We start from the raw sequence: 15,748 nt of genomic DNA on the forward strand, positions 1-15,748 counted from the left end.
GCTGAATTAGGATTGTAATCAAATAACTAAATCCTTTTGGCCCAGACATTTCATGAAGAATGAAATCTACATTGTTATTGGTTGAAATGGATAATAATTTTCCCTTGCACTCTCATAAATCTGCTCAGTATTTTCATATTAATAAAGTCAAGAAGACATTTTGAGGAATCTTACCCATTCTGCAGAGCAGTTGTAGGATCATAAGTCAAAGTCATTCCACCCTTATAGAAAAAAGAATTATGTAAGAAAGAGGCAACAATTGGTTGCATTTCTAAAAAATTGAATAAGATAGAGGAATTACCGTCTCTCCCTCTCGTGGCCAGCCACGTCCATTCTGAATATACTTCCCCTGGGTTTGCCTCTTTTTTTGACCTCCATCAGCAAATTTGCAAAGTAGGGGCTCCTGGGGTGCTAAAAGGGAATTAAAAAAAATGTAAAATCAGGCAGAAAAATATGGCATGATATGGCTTCTGTTTATAACTGTGACACATCCATTATAATAATGGCTGGCTTACTTCCCTTTGACAGCAAGAATACAATTTCCTTCATAAAACTTCTTTTGTCTTTTAAATGTAAACCTAATCTACATGTCAACTGCTGTTGCTGTTTTCTACTTCTCAAAAGGGTAGCAAGGCACAGTTTAAATATGAATGAAAATACCTACCTGGGACACCAGGTGGCGCTTTTATGTATTTGCCATTGAAGTGAGAAATCACAGCTTCACATTTCTCTGTAGACTCCATCCTAAAAGACAATTTCCAGTGGTCTCATTAATCAGAATGAACTTCAGATTTCCAGAAGACTCATATACGATGATTTCACTGAAATATACACTAAACTGGTCCCAGCCTGTGCTCTTACCTTGCAAATCCCACCCCTCGGCTGGTCCCATTGGCATCCCTCAGGATGCGAGTGGATATGACCTGCCCAAAAGGTTTTAGCAGTGATTCCAGCTCCTGCTCATCCATGCTGACTGGTAAGTTGGAGATGTACAGGTTAGTTGGATCTTGTTCCTGTTGCTGTAAATCCAAAACAGCAAGAGACATTACGGTAAGTAAAGGTAATAAGGGTTAACTAATATATATAGTTAATATATATAGGGCTTGACAATGGAAGAAGCATTCACTATAAGAAAACTGTGTAGTCTAATTATCACTCATGTGGCATGTTTTTCAACCCACAAAGAAGAAAGTGGATTCACACACATATCTATCATTTATCCATTCCATATTTATCATCTATCTATTCCATATTTATCATCTATCCATTCCATATCTATCATCTATCTACCATTTTGCTATTGATCAGTATACCCGTCTACCCTCTTGATATGGCCCCTTTACATCTATCTGTTATTTCTCTATTATCTATCCATATAAGATAAACACCCGGGAGCTCTTCCCTTCACAGCAGTATATGTCTTCCCTCTGATATGATGGATAGTGTATTTCAAGTGCATTAGTCAAAAAAAAAATCTATATTTACAGTAGGAGAGTTATTAAATCAGAAAGTGTTGTCTGCCACAGACAGTCTCTGTGGGAACGAACATCCAGGGTTATGACAATTCTCACGTCACTCATTTTCTTATTCAGTATATTTTTTGGGCAATGATGCTCTATGTCAGATTGTGCTCAGTAAAGCGACTCCTCACCCTTAATGCTCAAAAAAGCTATTATAAATGTGAATTTAATGCTGAAATTCAACAGACTGCAGCCATGATAAATAAAATGATAGGTACTGGGCGTATGTGTATAAATGTCTAAATAGAATAAAGAATCTTTCATCTTTCAGGAGAATAATAAAAAATGAAAGATTGTCGTTGAGAAAGACTATAGGATGTTTCCTTATTAAAGGTAATAACCTTCAAGAAAAGCTACCATAAAAATCAAGCATGATAAACCAGGGGCACTTACCCATAGAACCAGGCTGTTCTATGGGTGACTGTTGTAATCTTCTTATATTCGCTATCCATGACCTCCTTCCTTTTAAAATCCACTTTTAAAATTATGCTAATGAAACTGAATGGCTGGGGGAGGGTTACCAGAGCCCTCAGTGCCATAACTTCACATGCTGTTACACTGTCCCCCTCCTCATCAATTGACCCTTGCTCCCTCAGCCTTCTGTACTCTCACACAATGGAAGAGGGGAAATGCTTATGAACCGTGTGACAGCCTGTAAATCTGCAGCACTGAGGGGCTCTGGTCAGAGCCCGTCTGGCTCATTAGCATAATTTTATACGTTGATTTTAGAAGTAAGGAGGACATGAATAAGAAACACAAGAAGATTACCACAGTCACTGTGAGTAAGTGTCCCTGGTTTATCATGATGGATTTTGATGGTAGATTTTCCTTACCTCTTGAATACATGCCAGATTGCGGTAAAGAGTGATGTAAATTTAAGGTGATTTTGCATCCAGAGTCGCATACAGGTGCCCAAGATCAGCAGAATAATAGAACTTATTTTCTTATAAGGATAAGCAGATACATTTGACAAGTCCTACATGTCTCGTAAACTCACCTTTGCCATTTGAGCTTGCACCCCAGTGGCCTTCAGAGCGGTAACAGCTTTTTGGGCAGCGCCAGGACTATCAAAATCCACAAACCCATATCCTAGAGATAAAAAGGATGGCTATAAATACAAGCATTTCTATTACACTGAAAACTGCATTTTCACTTCTGTCCTCATTACCAGGCAGTAATGGGAATCCTAGTGTAATAATAACAGAATCCTTAGGGAATGATGACTGGTGCTGTGATAAATGCCATTGCTAAGGTCCAGTGTAATAAGCGCCTTAAGGACCAAACCCAATTTTCCATGAGTGACATTAATTTTTTGCAGAGAAATACAGAATTCTTAATTTTTTAATTTATGTGGGTGTGAACTTTTCTAGTATAACATTTTTTTGGCTTAAAAGATGAAAATATACACGGTATATTTTTTTCTATTAAGCTATTTTTCTCCAACTGTAATACAGCGTTACCCCTAAAGCAGACATAATAATAGTGTTTAGAATTTGGTGTAAAAAATGTTTGATATACACACACATATACACATGTCTGTTTTAGCATAACTGGGTGTTGTATAGAGTGACATTAATGACTGGAGGGTCGGAACCATTTGTGAAATAGTTTTTTCAACTAATTTTTTTTTCTTTTATAATTTTTTTCTTTAAATTTTATTTCTACCTTATGTCTCTCAAAGGTCAAAATAGACCCTAGGGGGGGTCTATTTTTTCTTTTACTTTTCATTTATCTTTACCACTGTAAGAGGGCTTGCTCTGCAACAGGTAAAAAGTTCTACCTTAAGAGTGATATTTCTCACTGTTTTGGCAGCCATTCTGAACTAGGGTCCCAGTGGTCATGTGTTTTATAACCTGACCGCCAAAACACAATGAGGCAGTGGACTAGCTCTGTCTCTGCTCTCTGCACAGTGCTCTGTTTGAGCATTATGTACCTCAAGTCCCCTGCATATACTATGGGTGGCCTTTAGGGACCATGACCACCAGTTGCCTAACTAGAAGCTGATGGGCCCCAATGAAAAGTCTGTGCCGGGCCCCGACTATAATGTATGGTTTATAGTAATAGTCTTCTCATATGGGAAAGTGACACCATAAGGGCCCCCTAAACCTCTTGGGCCCAGGTACAATCTCAACCTCTGCACCCCCTAAAGTTACGCCCCTGATGACCACCCGCTGTAAAAAAATGGAGGGCAGTCGTTAAGCTGTTGTGCAGGGACACCTTCTATCCACAGCACAGGGGATTATCCCCCCCGCGTCTGTTATCTTAAAATTGGTGACAATTCTGTCTGCGTCATATGATGACTGTAGATACAAAATTGCTGTTTCTACTACTTTGTAGGAAAAGGCACTTTTGATTCTAAACAAAATACTACATGTATGTGATCCTCTCTGCAGATCTGCGCAGCTCTTGACTACTCCTCTTACACTAGAAATTCTTGGAATGTAAGGAATCTGCTATTACATGTGCCTGCCCCATGACCTGATAACAAGAGACTGTCTTGGAATTACTGAGGCAAATCTCCAGATAACAGGTTCCTGACCTTCACAATGTGAATCCTTTCATTATCCATTCTGGACATCATTTCTCTCAGCTCCGGAGCATTTAGCCATTATTGAATACAGTCAAACACTGCTAGAAACACAGATCTAAAGACTGTAATAAACATGAAATGTTATGTGCGTAACGTATAATATGTTACCATCTCTTCACCAGAAGATAGCGGTGGCTACTCTAAAAGTCAATAAATGACCTCTGATAGGCTGATTTTGGTCTTGAGGCTAAAACCAACTTTTTCATTTGGTTTCTCCGAATTCCAATATTCATTATTTTTCAGTTTTTGTTTTGATATAGCAATTTAAGGCTTTGTTTTTTTGCAGCTTTTTTTACATGGAAATTTCTATTTAAATGAACTGTTTAATTTTTTTGTTTTCTACCGATGATTGTATTTAAATTATATCCATCACATTATTGTATATACTAATAGTCCTAATATTCATAGAATATATACAATAAGCATAGAACAGAAATGCTGATTTTCCGAGTGGATTTTTGAAAGGCAACTCTGTAGTTAATTAAAGAGCTGACATGTAAGCATGGTTTTAACAAATTTCCTTCACAGGCAGGAGAACTGCCTTTGGTGGGTCAACATATCAGAGTTGCTAATTAAGATCGAGTACCTGCCTTTTAAACTTCCCATTTCTCTCTAGTTCTGTAGCTCATAGTGCCTGATGTAATCTGAAAGATGAGATGCTTATCTATAAAATGACACCAAAAACATGGCTCTAGGTACTACAGAAACATCTAAGTAACACCCTCCCTCTAGTCTCTCATTTGACTTTGGAATTGATTTTTATAGGTAAACAGGTTAGAAAGGACATTTGAGTGGGGTAAAATCTGGTGACAAATTCCCATTTCAGTGAGGAATATGATTATGATGAATATTATCATCATTATATACGGTAGGTACAAATAAGTAAAGATCTGGATTTTTTGCCATCAAAAACATAATGAATAATAGCAACAGTACTAGCAGTGATGTTAGGGTATGCTCTGTCCTTTATCAACGTAAACTTAGAAACAACCTCCATGCCCTAGACATGTGCCATATGTTGAGATAAAACAAAACCCATGATTCTCACCTTTACATTTGTTGGTTGTTTTATCCAATATAGCTTTTGTGGAGACAATTTTTCCATATCTAAAAGACACAAATTTACATTTATTTAGATGTAAATAACAGTCCGTGAATGTAATATACATTGTAAATTCTGTGTATAATACTAGGAGTATATAACCTGCACAATGATCAGGCACATAGACATGCAGTTCTAGTCAATGACATGGTGACCATTGCCTCCTTACCCTTCAAAGAATATGAGGATACCATAACTAGATCAGACTACCACACCCATCATCATCCTAGGCTATACATTAACATTATTACATCTAACTACCCATTAACCTGCATATGTGGAACATGCACAAGTCAGCAGGATTCATGATCTCTGTACAACCAATGACAAATAGATTGTATCAGTGTGGCCCTGTTTAACCTTTCAGGTCATTCTGATTTGACAAGTCCATGACATGTAAACTGTTAGTAATTTATTTATATTAAACTCCACATGAAAACATGATAGATAGAGGTCCCCTGTAAGGAATGGAATGGCCACTGTGAGCTATGTATGGCTCGTCTGAACTCTCTAGGATTTTAAGTTGGTGATCCCATACTGAACATTGGGGGAACTCTTGCTGAGAAGAAATAAAGCCAGACATTATTTAGTAAGAGAAATGTACCCAAAAAGATAAAGTTTACAAACATCTTAAAAATTTTGGCTATTTCTTTGCAGTTCATAATAATATATCACTAATTATAACAATTTTTTTGTCCATAATTTACAGTTGATGACCACTGGAGGATAATCCATTTTTTCCTACCATTACCTGATTACTGCTGAGCTGGCATCTCTTACCCTAAGTCAGTGGTGGCGAACCTATGGCACTGGTGCCAGAGGTGGCACTCGGAGCCCTTTCTGTGGGCACCCAGGCCATAACCACAGAAGAATCCTGCAGTCCCAGACAGCCCAGGACTTGCTATGCACATAGCTATTTTAAAGTGACAGTGCTATCTGGGACTACTGGAGAGGTGGGAAGGGACGGACAGATCTGGATCATCATTGTAGCTCCTGCCCTGACAATTCTTTCTGTTTATGGGACCCTGGAGCGAAGCTACAATGATCATCCAAATTTCTACTATTTTCTGTTTTATTGTTGTCCTCAGGGTGCTGATATGAATGAAAGCTGTGACAGCAGGGAGTTTAAATCACAAATTTAATTTCTGTGTTGACACTTTGCAATAAATAAGTGGTTCATGGTTGTAGTTTGGGCACCCGGTCACTAAAAGGTTTGCCATCACTGCCTTAAGTGATCAGCTAATCACTGGTGTCACATCACTACTAGATTCACATTTTGTTTTCTGCATATCGCAGGCAGACATGGTTTCAACCAAAAAAGGAATCCATTAGACCAGGGCCAGGCATTGTGCGGCCCGCGGGCCAAGTCTTTATTTTGGCGTGTCCAGCATTATGGCAGTCCCTGTTCTGGCACTGGTGAAAGCACCGCTTCCAGCGGCAGCAAAATAATGTCACTACATCGTCGGCACGGGGCGCCTTACTGCAGCACCGTGGAGAGCTGCTATCGGAGAGACCAGCAACCAGAATGGTAAGTATTTTGTTTGTAAATGGAGGAAATAAGGAGTGGTATGTCCCTCTTTCCTTGTACTACCTGTTGGTAACCCTTTATTGTGGTCCAAAAAAGTAATCTGCTGAACGAATACATATTTAATATGGCACTCTATGGGTGATGGATATGTTTGTACAACGTAAACATAAGTCTGCCTTGCATGTTTTTTGCCTAAATTTCCTTCAATAAAAAAACAAAAAATTGGACATAAAGTTATGCAACATATCCAACAAAATAATAAGAGACATAGAGCTAAAAAAAACATTTTTTTTTGTTTTGCAATAACGTGTGCAATACATCACAATATGAGCCTCCTGTTTGCTAAAAATGATATGTGAATGTAGCCTGCTGTATAGTCATATATGTGTGGTAAGGCCTGCTCTCCTACAATTATGAATCTCCTACAATTATGCCTGTTGGTTATCGTGAATAAATGACATGCCCACAAGTGGTACCCTTGGGATTTTGGGCTTTGGATCATCATTATACAATTTTTTCTTTAGATAGATTACGTGTCATGCTTAATCTTTACCAAACTGATTTGTTCTTTTTAGCTTTATTGTATAGTCAAGTACAGTATGTGTGTGATATATAAGTAATTATTATTATTATTACCTCTACAGAACTTATAAATTATTGGGACAACTTTGACAAGGCTATAGATAAATGGTAGGTGGGAGTTAATTGCCATCTATCTACTTGGGCTTTTTCTGCAGACTTATTACATATATCCATTAAATCCTTTAAACGTTTCTGTATCCCATATATTAACTGTGTGCCTTATACAATAATACAAGTCTGAATGGCTGTAGGGTCTACACTTTTAATATCAAACTATTTCACAAAATATTGTGAAATATGAACGTTTTTTGTAATACTGGGATTACCAAGCAGACATGTACTGTCTACACTGAGACTATAAATCCTTAAAAGACAAAAATTCTAATTAATTTTTGACCTCTTTGCTCCAAGACCAACTGTATAAAACATCTGCCTCTTATTGCCTCATTAGACAAGGTCCTCTGGAAGGAGAGTGGATTAAGCAGCTGATTGGTGACTGAGCAGGAACTCAGGATGAAAATCCCAAAACCCAAAATAAAAGGGCTCAGCCAGACTGGGGCAGGTCTTAAAGAGGCCACAAGTGGGTTAACAAAAGGAGCAATGGATTGAAAAGAGGTTCAAATGATAGGACTTGGAGCTTTTATTAGAATTGGAGACCCCTAGAACAATGTTAATTAAAGGGGAGAAGCAGAAGTAGTATATAGGTCATAAGTAGGTACTCAGCTTCTGCCATCATGGTGAGAGAAGCACAAGAACCCACTGATGACAATTTCTAGTTGCACATATATCAGGTAAGTAAAAGCACTTGATTGAGTTGCATAGTTGAAGGCCCTGCTACAGGTTGTAGCAGAATATGTATTTTTACTGCATATTCAAAAGACATATTTTTGATTTATATATGAGCCTTCATCAAGTACAATAGATAATTGCAAAAGCTGCATGTTGCATGGCTAACAATACTAGTCATCAAGCAATACTGTCGCACATGTAGCTTTCAATCAACAGTGCAAGCGGAAACATTGTAGCTTCCCCCCCAAACAGTCTCTATTCATTAAAGATCATCCTGTCCTGTAATTTGTTCAGTTCAGTCCTGGTGATGTCGACCACATGAACCAACACTGCTCAGTCCCCACCACACTCTTCTTCTCGATGTCCCATTGACTATACCCACCCTTAGAAATACACAATAAATGCACAATAACTTAGAACAAGGTGGATCCTTGCTCCGATTCTCATGCTTCATTTACCTGCTTCTACCAGGCTGATAGAAGCAGACGTCTTATAGATTTATGAGTAGAGGCGGCCATGCATACTGAGATAACAACCATAATGGGCAATCTGCCCAACATTGCTGTTGCCTCAAACACATCTTCTCAGGTGGCCTTCACACTACCTTACTACAGCTCCTTACATCAATCAGCTGATGTCAGACATGGCTTATGTCATGGATTTTTTTCTGGTATTGAGGTCAAGCCTTTATTCGTAACACATATTTACCAACCAATTAAGCATAGGTTTTTTTAAAGTAATTGATAGCCTATGCTTAGGATCAGGTTGTTGGGGTCCAACTCACAGAACCTCCGATGGATAAGTAGCTGGATAATATCAGGCTGTACAGAAGCACATTTACACATCTAAACATAAACTACTAAATATCTGAGGAAGGACATTTACTATGCAGACATGTCAGGGAAGGTGACAGGTACTCTTTGAGGGGTTTCGCCATAAACAACATTATCTATCCTGTTATTTATCCTATTTTACTATGGTAACTGAATGAAGCACCCTGCGTTCCTATGGGATTTAATGTAGCGTCAGAATTCTTCTTGTGATGGAGAATTTGGTGCACATTTTGAGGATTCATTAAAAAAAAAAAAAAAACAGAACTGCTTTTTGAGGGTTTTTTCAGCTTGAAAAAAAATGCAGTCGTCCTTATGGTTAGGAAGCAGAGAAAGATGCTGCAGATTTTATACAGTGATTCAGATTTTTTTTTTGTGAACTTGTGGAAAAGATGCAGATATCTGGCTGATGGCAGGCCACAAGTACATGACTGTGTGTGCATTGCGTGTCACACACAACAGGTTGCGTGCTGTTGGAAATGACCATTGGCACCACAAATCCAGACAGGAATAGGACCTGCTTTATAATTTGTGGAGCAGCCGGTGTGGTGATACGCAGTGAATACACCTTGCCTTACCACATTGTAAACATCCGCAATAGGAGTCTATGTGGACCATTTATCATAAGTGTCTTACAGCCGAACTGTTCTAATTGCCCATGGAAACCAATCAGAACTCACTTTTTATTTTATTTTTTAATCTCCCCTTTTGTGCGGCTTGCTCACGGCACACGTTCATTTGTAAGAGGACTGTAAAAACACAGCATTTCCACTCTGTGTCCCTTGAAAGGGATTCAAATACTAAACTTACCAATGTGTGATTCTCAAAATGATAATCTTGAAAATAAATTATAACCTATATTTTGCTGAATATAAAAAAAATGTAGTTTTGCCTTTTATTCGTCTGTTCCTTCCCAGTTGCCCATACACTAAGAATAGCCTTGGTTGACAGCACTGTTCCCAGCCATCTCCCTCTTCCTATTCCTGCCTCCTTCACTCAGCTAGTATTATAGATAACATTTTTTTGTCTACCCCAGGAGTTTTTTTAACCCTTTCTACTGCTAATGGTAGACACATTACAGCAAATGGCGGATTTTTTTTTCTACTAACCAGCAAGGAAAGGATTAACTTTAGTCTTCCCCTTCCTACAGCCACCATCCCCCACCTCCTCCCAACCATTTACTGACACCAGACAGGAAATAACTAAGCTGGGCAGATTCTGTTACAAGTGGAACTCTACAGCGATGAGCCTCTACACGCTACACTGTAATTGGATGTCTAGTCGCAGATTGCAAGCTCTTAGGGACAGAAACCCTCCTTTGGTTATGTAATGCATCCCGGCAGTTTCTAGCCATGGGTCAGTTAGATGGTTGAACATTTTGTGAGTCTTTTGTGTTTTAACCTCATCTTCAGAAAAGCTGTGGATTTCCGGTGCTCAATAGAGAAGTAAATATATTCATTTCCTTTTGTTGCTAGGTGAAATGTTTTGTAGCAACAGATAATAGTAGTGGAATACAACAACCATCCATTCATAAAAAACATCTCCTATTCACATCACTGTACATATGTGATGTACAGAAAATGCTGAATATCGTCAAATATACATGATATTTTTAGGCTGGTTTCACACATAATGGAGAATAATTGGACTGTATGTCAGCACTGAGCACTGTGAAGGTACCTGGACCTGACTACCTACTGTTCTATATGGTACACATTATTATAATGAGGATAATAGGGGCTCCTAGCATCATAGGAGCACAGTCCGTACTAGTCAGCATAGTTGGTGTGGTGATGAGGTTGCTTTTTTCGTCTCAGCAGGTAGTGTCTGTCCTGTCTGCCGGAGGGAATCACAGTACAAACGCAATCCTATTTATAGTGGTTTTGAGTTCCTGTCAATAGCCATTTTGTTTGTGAGTGCTGTGGTTTACTCCTACGTCTCAAAAAAAACCCCGTAGGGCTAAAACAGACAACCGTGATCAGACCAACCACAGTGCCAAGGACGGTACTCTGAACATCATTGTCATATATGATGTAAAGAGTCCCTTCTGTTATCATGATCACAATACCGAAGGAAATCAGGGACTCCGAGCATCATATACCACCATGATACTCATGGTCCCATCCTTAGCACTGTGGTTAATCCCTGAAATCCAGTCATGCAAACTGTCTGAATGAGCCCTAACTGAATGGTTTCTTCCTAGAGGCAAGTCATTTAGACTGCAACCTTTATATGGAACAGGGGCTGATGTAAATAATTGTATCGAAATACAGAGTGTATAGTGAGTTTTATGTCTCCACTGTATGAGTTAGGTGCAGTTAAGTGTGGAAGTGTGAGCCTTTTTTTTTTTTTTTGATGCACCTTTTTTATGCTGTAGGATTGTGGCGCAGACAGAATTGTGGGGCACATCAGTAATAAATGTGGTAAGCACTAACACACCCCTTTAGGTGCACATTTTTGTTGCACAGTGCACCCGCGATACAAAACTGGCACAGATATTTTATAAATACATGTACAAGCAGTTTGCACTTTCTTTTACAGGCGGTCCCCTACTTAAGAACACACGACTTAAAGACGACCCCTAGTTACAAACGGAAATTTGTTCTACTTAAGTCCCAGGCTACAATGATCAGCTGTAACAGTTATCACAGGTGTCTGCAATTAAGCTTTATTGTTAATCCTGGTTCTTATGAAAACCCAACATTTTTAAAATACAATTGTCACAGAGACCAAAAAAATTTTGGCTGGGGTTACAATAATAAAATATACAGTTTCGACTTACATACAAATTAAACTTAAGAACAAACCTCCAGAACCTATCTTGTATGTAACCCAGGGACTGCCTGTATGTGCAAAGTCAGACAGAAAACTGGCACAAACGGTTTAATAAATGTGGGCCATTGACGGTGTCCATGTACCCTGTGATTGTATTTCTGGGATATGCTGGGCCAGTATGCATTTATGTTTCAATGTCTCTTTCACTTTCCAATTCAGAGAGACATTTTAATTGGGGTTGTCCAATTCCAGCAAAAAAAAAAAAAAAAAAAAGTTTTTATTTGTATAATGAAAAGTAAAAACTTTCCAACACACTTTCTGTATAAATTCTTCCATTATCTAGATCTCTAATTGCTGTCATTCTGTAGGAATCTTCAATGTTTACTTTGAATGGATAAAAAATAAGTCCCTGGTCATGTGCACACACAGGTGCACGGTTTGAGAGTAATCAGAGCTGTATATTATATCCAGTCATGCACCTGTGTGACATCACATGACCAGGGGCAGTTTTCTATCCTCTAGAGGTAATAAATGAAGCTTCCTATTGAATGATACAAAGCAGAAAACGGAAGTATTGATACAGAATGTACATTTGAAAACTGTTCAATTAAGTTTTTGTACATCTATAACCTTAAAGGGATTGTCTGAGACTACGGTAAGTAAAAAAAAAAAATGAGGTGGCCTGGGGTGGGCTAAAAATGACTTAAAGGGAACCTGTCACCATCTTTAGCCTCATTCTAGTCAGGAGGCGAGGTTAACGTCGCAGTAGTCAATCCTTGACCCCTCCTCACGGCTGAGAACCCGCCTCATTCTTTCATGTAGCCGAGCCAGGCTCTGCCTCTGCTTACAGGAGCCTCCCTGTCCTGCCACGGTCTCGCACCACTTTTCAAGTACATACAGTGTGCCACTGATCTCTGGTCCGACACTGCGCATGCACTGCTATTCCCGCACATAGCTATTGCATCTGAGCTAGCCGTCTGCACTGCCTTCTAACGTAATCCCAATGTCGGGGGAACAGCGGAGCATGCGCAGTGCGCCTGTTTCTCAGTCCGGATACACACAGGGTGTCGGAGCTGAGATAACCAGCACACTGCACATGAGGCGGGTTCTCAGCCGTGAGGAGGGGTCAAGGATTGACTTCTTCACCGTTAACCCTGCCCCCCTGACTGGAACAAGGATGTGAATATAAGTTCATATTCCAGGTGTCAGACAACGTTGGGAAAATATAAAGACACCCCCGGAGCACCAGCAATTGGCCATATAAGGTACATTTTGTAGTTTATAGGAGCTAAAGATGGTGACAGGTCCCCTTTAAAGAACTTACCTCATCTGGCACTCCCGGTGTCCCAGGCCATGCATTTTATGATCACAGAGGCAAGGAAGCTGATACATATTAAACAGAGGCAAGTCCTGGAGGGAGCGCAGTGGGACACCGGGAGTGCTGGGGAAAGTAAGTACGAGACATTTTTTTTGCAGCCAACCCCCAGGTTCCTGTTTTTTTTTTTTACTTAATCTCGGACAACCCATCAAGAAAAGGTTTAGATGAAGTAGGAACCTAGTGTAGTCAGATTTCTGGCGTTGCCAGAATTGCTGAAAAATGTCTATTGCAGACGTTCAGAAATGCTTTTGCCCTTTGTGTCCATAACTTTGTAAGCTATAATAAGCCAAAAGAGAATTCCCCAAAGTTTTCAGCTCTGAATTGATTAGACCATAATGTAAACCATAGTATAAACAGAACAAGATAAGGTAAAGCAATGTATTTTGAGCCACAAAATAGTATCCTGTGTATCTGGATCATGAAAGAGTTTCTTTAGCTCTGTGTAGCAGAATGGACTGTGTTATTTAGCTGGAAATAGAAATAAATAATTGCCCTAAAATCCTCAAAGTTATCCCACAATCACCCACATCAAAACTCACTGACTAAGTCACAAAATAAACTATGGTTTCAGGCACGCCGTGGGCTCCTACATAAAGCCTCTTTGCTACTCAAAAGTAACAGAAATATTATACACTCACCGGCCACTTTATTAGGTACACCATGCTAGTAACGGGTTGGACCCCCTTTTGCCTTCAGAACTGCCTCAATTCTTCGTGGCATAGATTCAACAAGGTGCTGGAAGCATTCCTCAGAGATTTTGGTCCATATTGACATGATGGCATCACACAGTTGCCGCAGATTTGTCGGCTGCACATCCATGATGCCAATCTCCCGTTCCACCACATCCCAAAGATGCTCTATTGGATTGAGATCTGGTGACTGTGGAGGCCATTTGAGTACAGTGAACTCATTGTCATGTTCAAGAAACCAGTCTGAGATGATTCCAGCTTTATGACATGGCGCTTTATCCTGCTGAAAGTAGCCATCAGATGTTGGGTACATTGTGGTCATAAAGGGATGGACATGGTCAGCAACAATACTCAGGTAGGCTGTGGCGTTGCAACGATGCTCAATTGGTACCAAGGGGCCCAAAGAGTGCCAAGAAAATATTCCCCACACCATGACACCATTACCACCACCCTGAACCGTTGATACAAGGCAGGATGGATCCATGCTTTCATGTTGTTGACGCCAAATTCTGACCCTACCATCCGAATGTCGCAGCAGAAATCGAGACTCATCAGACCAGGCAACGTTTTTCCAATCTTCTACTGTCCAATTTCGATGAGCTTGTGCAAATTGTAGCCTCAGTTTCCTGTTCTTAGCTGAAAGGAGTGGCACCCGGTGTGGTCTTCTGCAGCTGTAGCCCATCTGCCTCAAAGTTCGACGTACTGTGCGTTCAGAGATGCTCTTCTGCCTACCTTGGTTGTAACGGGTGGCGATTTGAGTCACTGTTGCCTTTCTATCAGCTCGAACCAGTCTGCCCATTCTCCTCTGACCTCTGCATCAACAAGGCATTTCCGCCCACAGAACTGCCGCTCACTGGATGTTTTTTCTTTTTCGGACTATTCTCTGTAAACCCTAGAGATGGTCGTGCCTGAAAATCCCAGTAGATCAGCAGTTTCTGAAATACTCAGACCAGCCCTTCTGGCACCAACAACCATGCCACGTTCAAAGGCACTCAAATCACCTTTCTTCCCCATACTGATGCTCAGTTTGAACTGCAGGAGATTGTCTTGACCATGTCTACATGCCTAAATGCACTGAGTTGTCGCCATGTGATTGGCTGATTAGAAATTAAATGTTAACGAGCAGTTGGACAGGTGTACCTAATAAAGTGGCCGGTGAGTGTATATCATGGCGAGTACTCAGTAAAGAAGAAATTATGTAAACTTGTAAAAATAGCAGAATTTATCGCCTTCCCGCATACAAACAAATTCTTTTTTTCCTCTTTACAATTTTGAAAGTTTAGATTTAGTTCCACTGTAAATCCTGGATCCTCGGTGATATACTCCATCCATTTAAAAGAAAATAAAATATATTTTACGCTCAGAAGCTAAGTGCTGGAGGAAACTACATATTGTAGTATTAAAAGAATTATTTAGAAAAAAAGTCATAATTAATATGATGAAGTAGAAATTAATAATAACACAAATATTCCACAATTTTCATGTTGTCAGGTAACTGTACAGGTAAGAGAGGATGACGAGCTGCGCACAGTGGACGTATCTATAGGAGGAATAATTCTCTGTAATGTGTATGAAGTGAATGCTGTCTGAACTTTGTGAATACTACAGTTTCCTATACAACTAGCAGAGTCCTGGCATCAAACACTTTCCCATCTGGCCTGTTCTCCCCCTACAAACATCTTGCTTCATCCAAACAACATTCCCTCAGTCTGTGGGCGACATGTGCAGATCTCCTTGGGGCTCAGGGGATGTACACTGCATTCCTTGGCTGGGGTGAAATGAGGTTACAAGGCAGAAAAGTTACTCCCCCTCTGTCTCCCTCCTTCAGCTCCTCCTCCGTAAGATCCTGTAAATGTGTAATTATGTGTATGTATGTGTGAGTATACATATTTATATAGATCTGTATATAAAGATCTAGTATTCCTTCAGACTCCAGACACAACTCCTCTCTCTTATATGACTCGG

General features: G+C 39.7%; 1 protein-coding gene across 6 annotated transcripts in view; it reads right to left on the reverse strand.

The window, feature by feature from the left end:
* The window catches only part of RBMS2 (RNA binding motif single stranded interacting protein 2), a 72,788-nt gene that overhangs the window by 6,475 nt on the left and 50,565 nt on the right, over positions 1–15,748 (reverse strand). For all 6 annotated transcript variants that reach the window (XM_072135009.1, XM_072135008.1, XM_072135010.1 and 3 more), the window contains exons 3-8: positions 5,159–5,217; positions 2,518–2,609; positions 862–1,019; positions 665–744; positions 302–411; positions 175–221 (exon numbers count right to left, since the gene is read on the reverse strand). In XM_072135009.1, the coding sequence (XP_071991110.1) occupies positions 175–221; positions 302–411; positions 665–744; positions 862–1,019; positions 2,518–2,609; positions 5,159–5,217 (546 nt within the window). The remainder of the gene's footprint in view (positions 1–174; positions 222–301; positions 412–664; positions 745–861; positions 1,020–2,517; positions 2,610–5,158; positions 5,218–15,748) is intronic.

This window comes from Engystomops pustulosus, chromosome 2, assembly GCF_040894005.1.
Source record: "Engystomops pustulosus chromosome 2, aEngPut4.maternal, whole genome shotgun sequence".
NCBI lineage: Eukaryota > Metazoa > Chordata > Amphibia > Anura > Leptodactylidae > Engystomops > Engystomops pustulosus.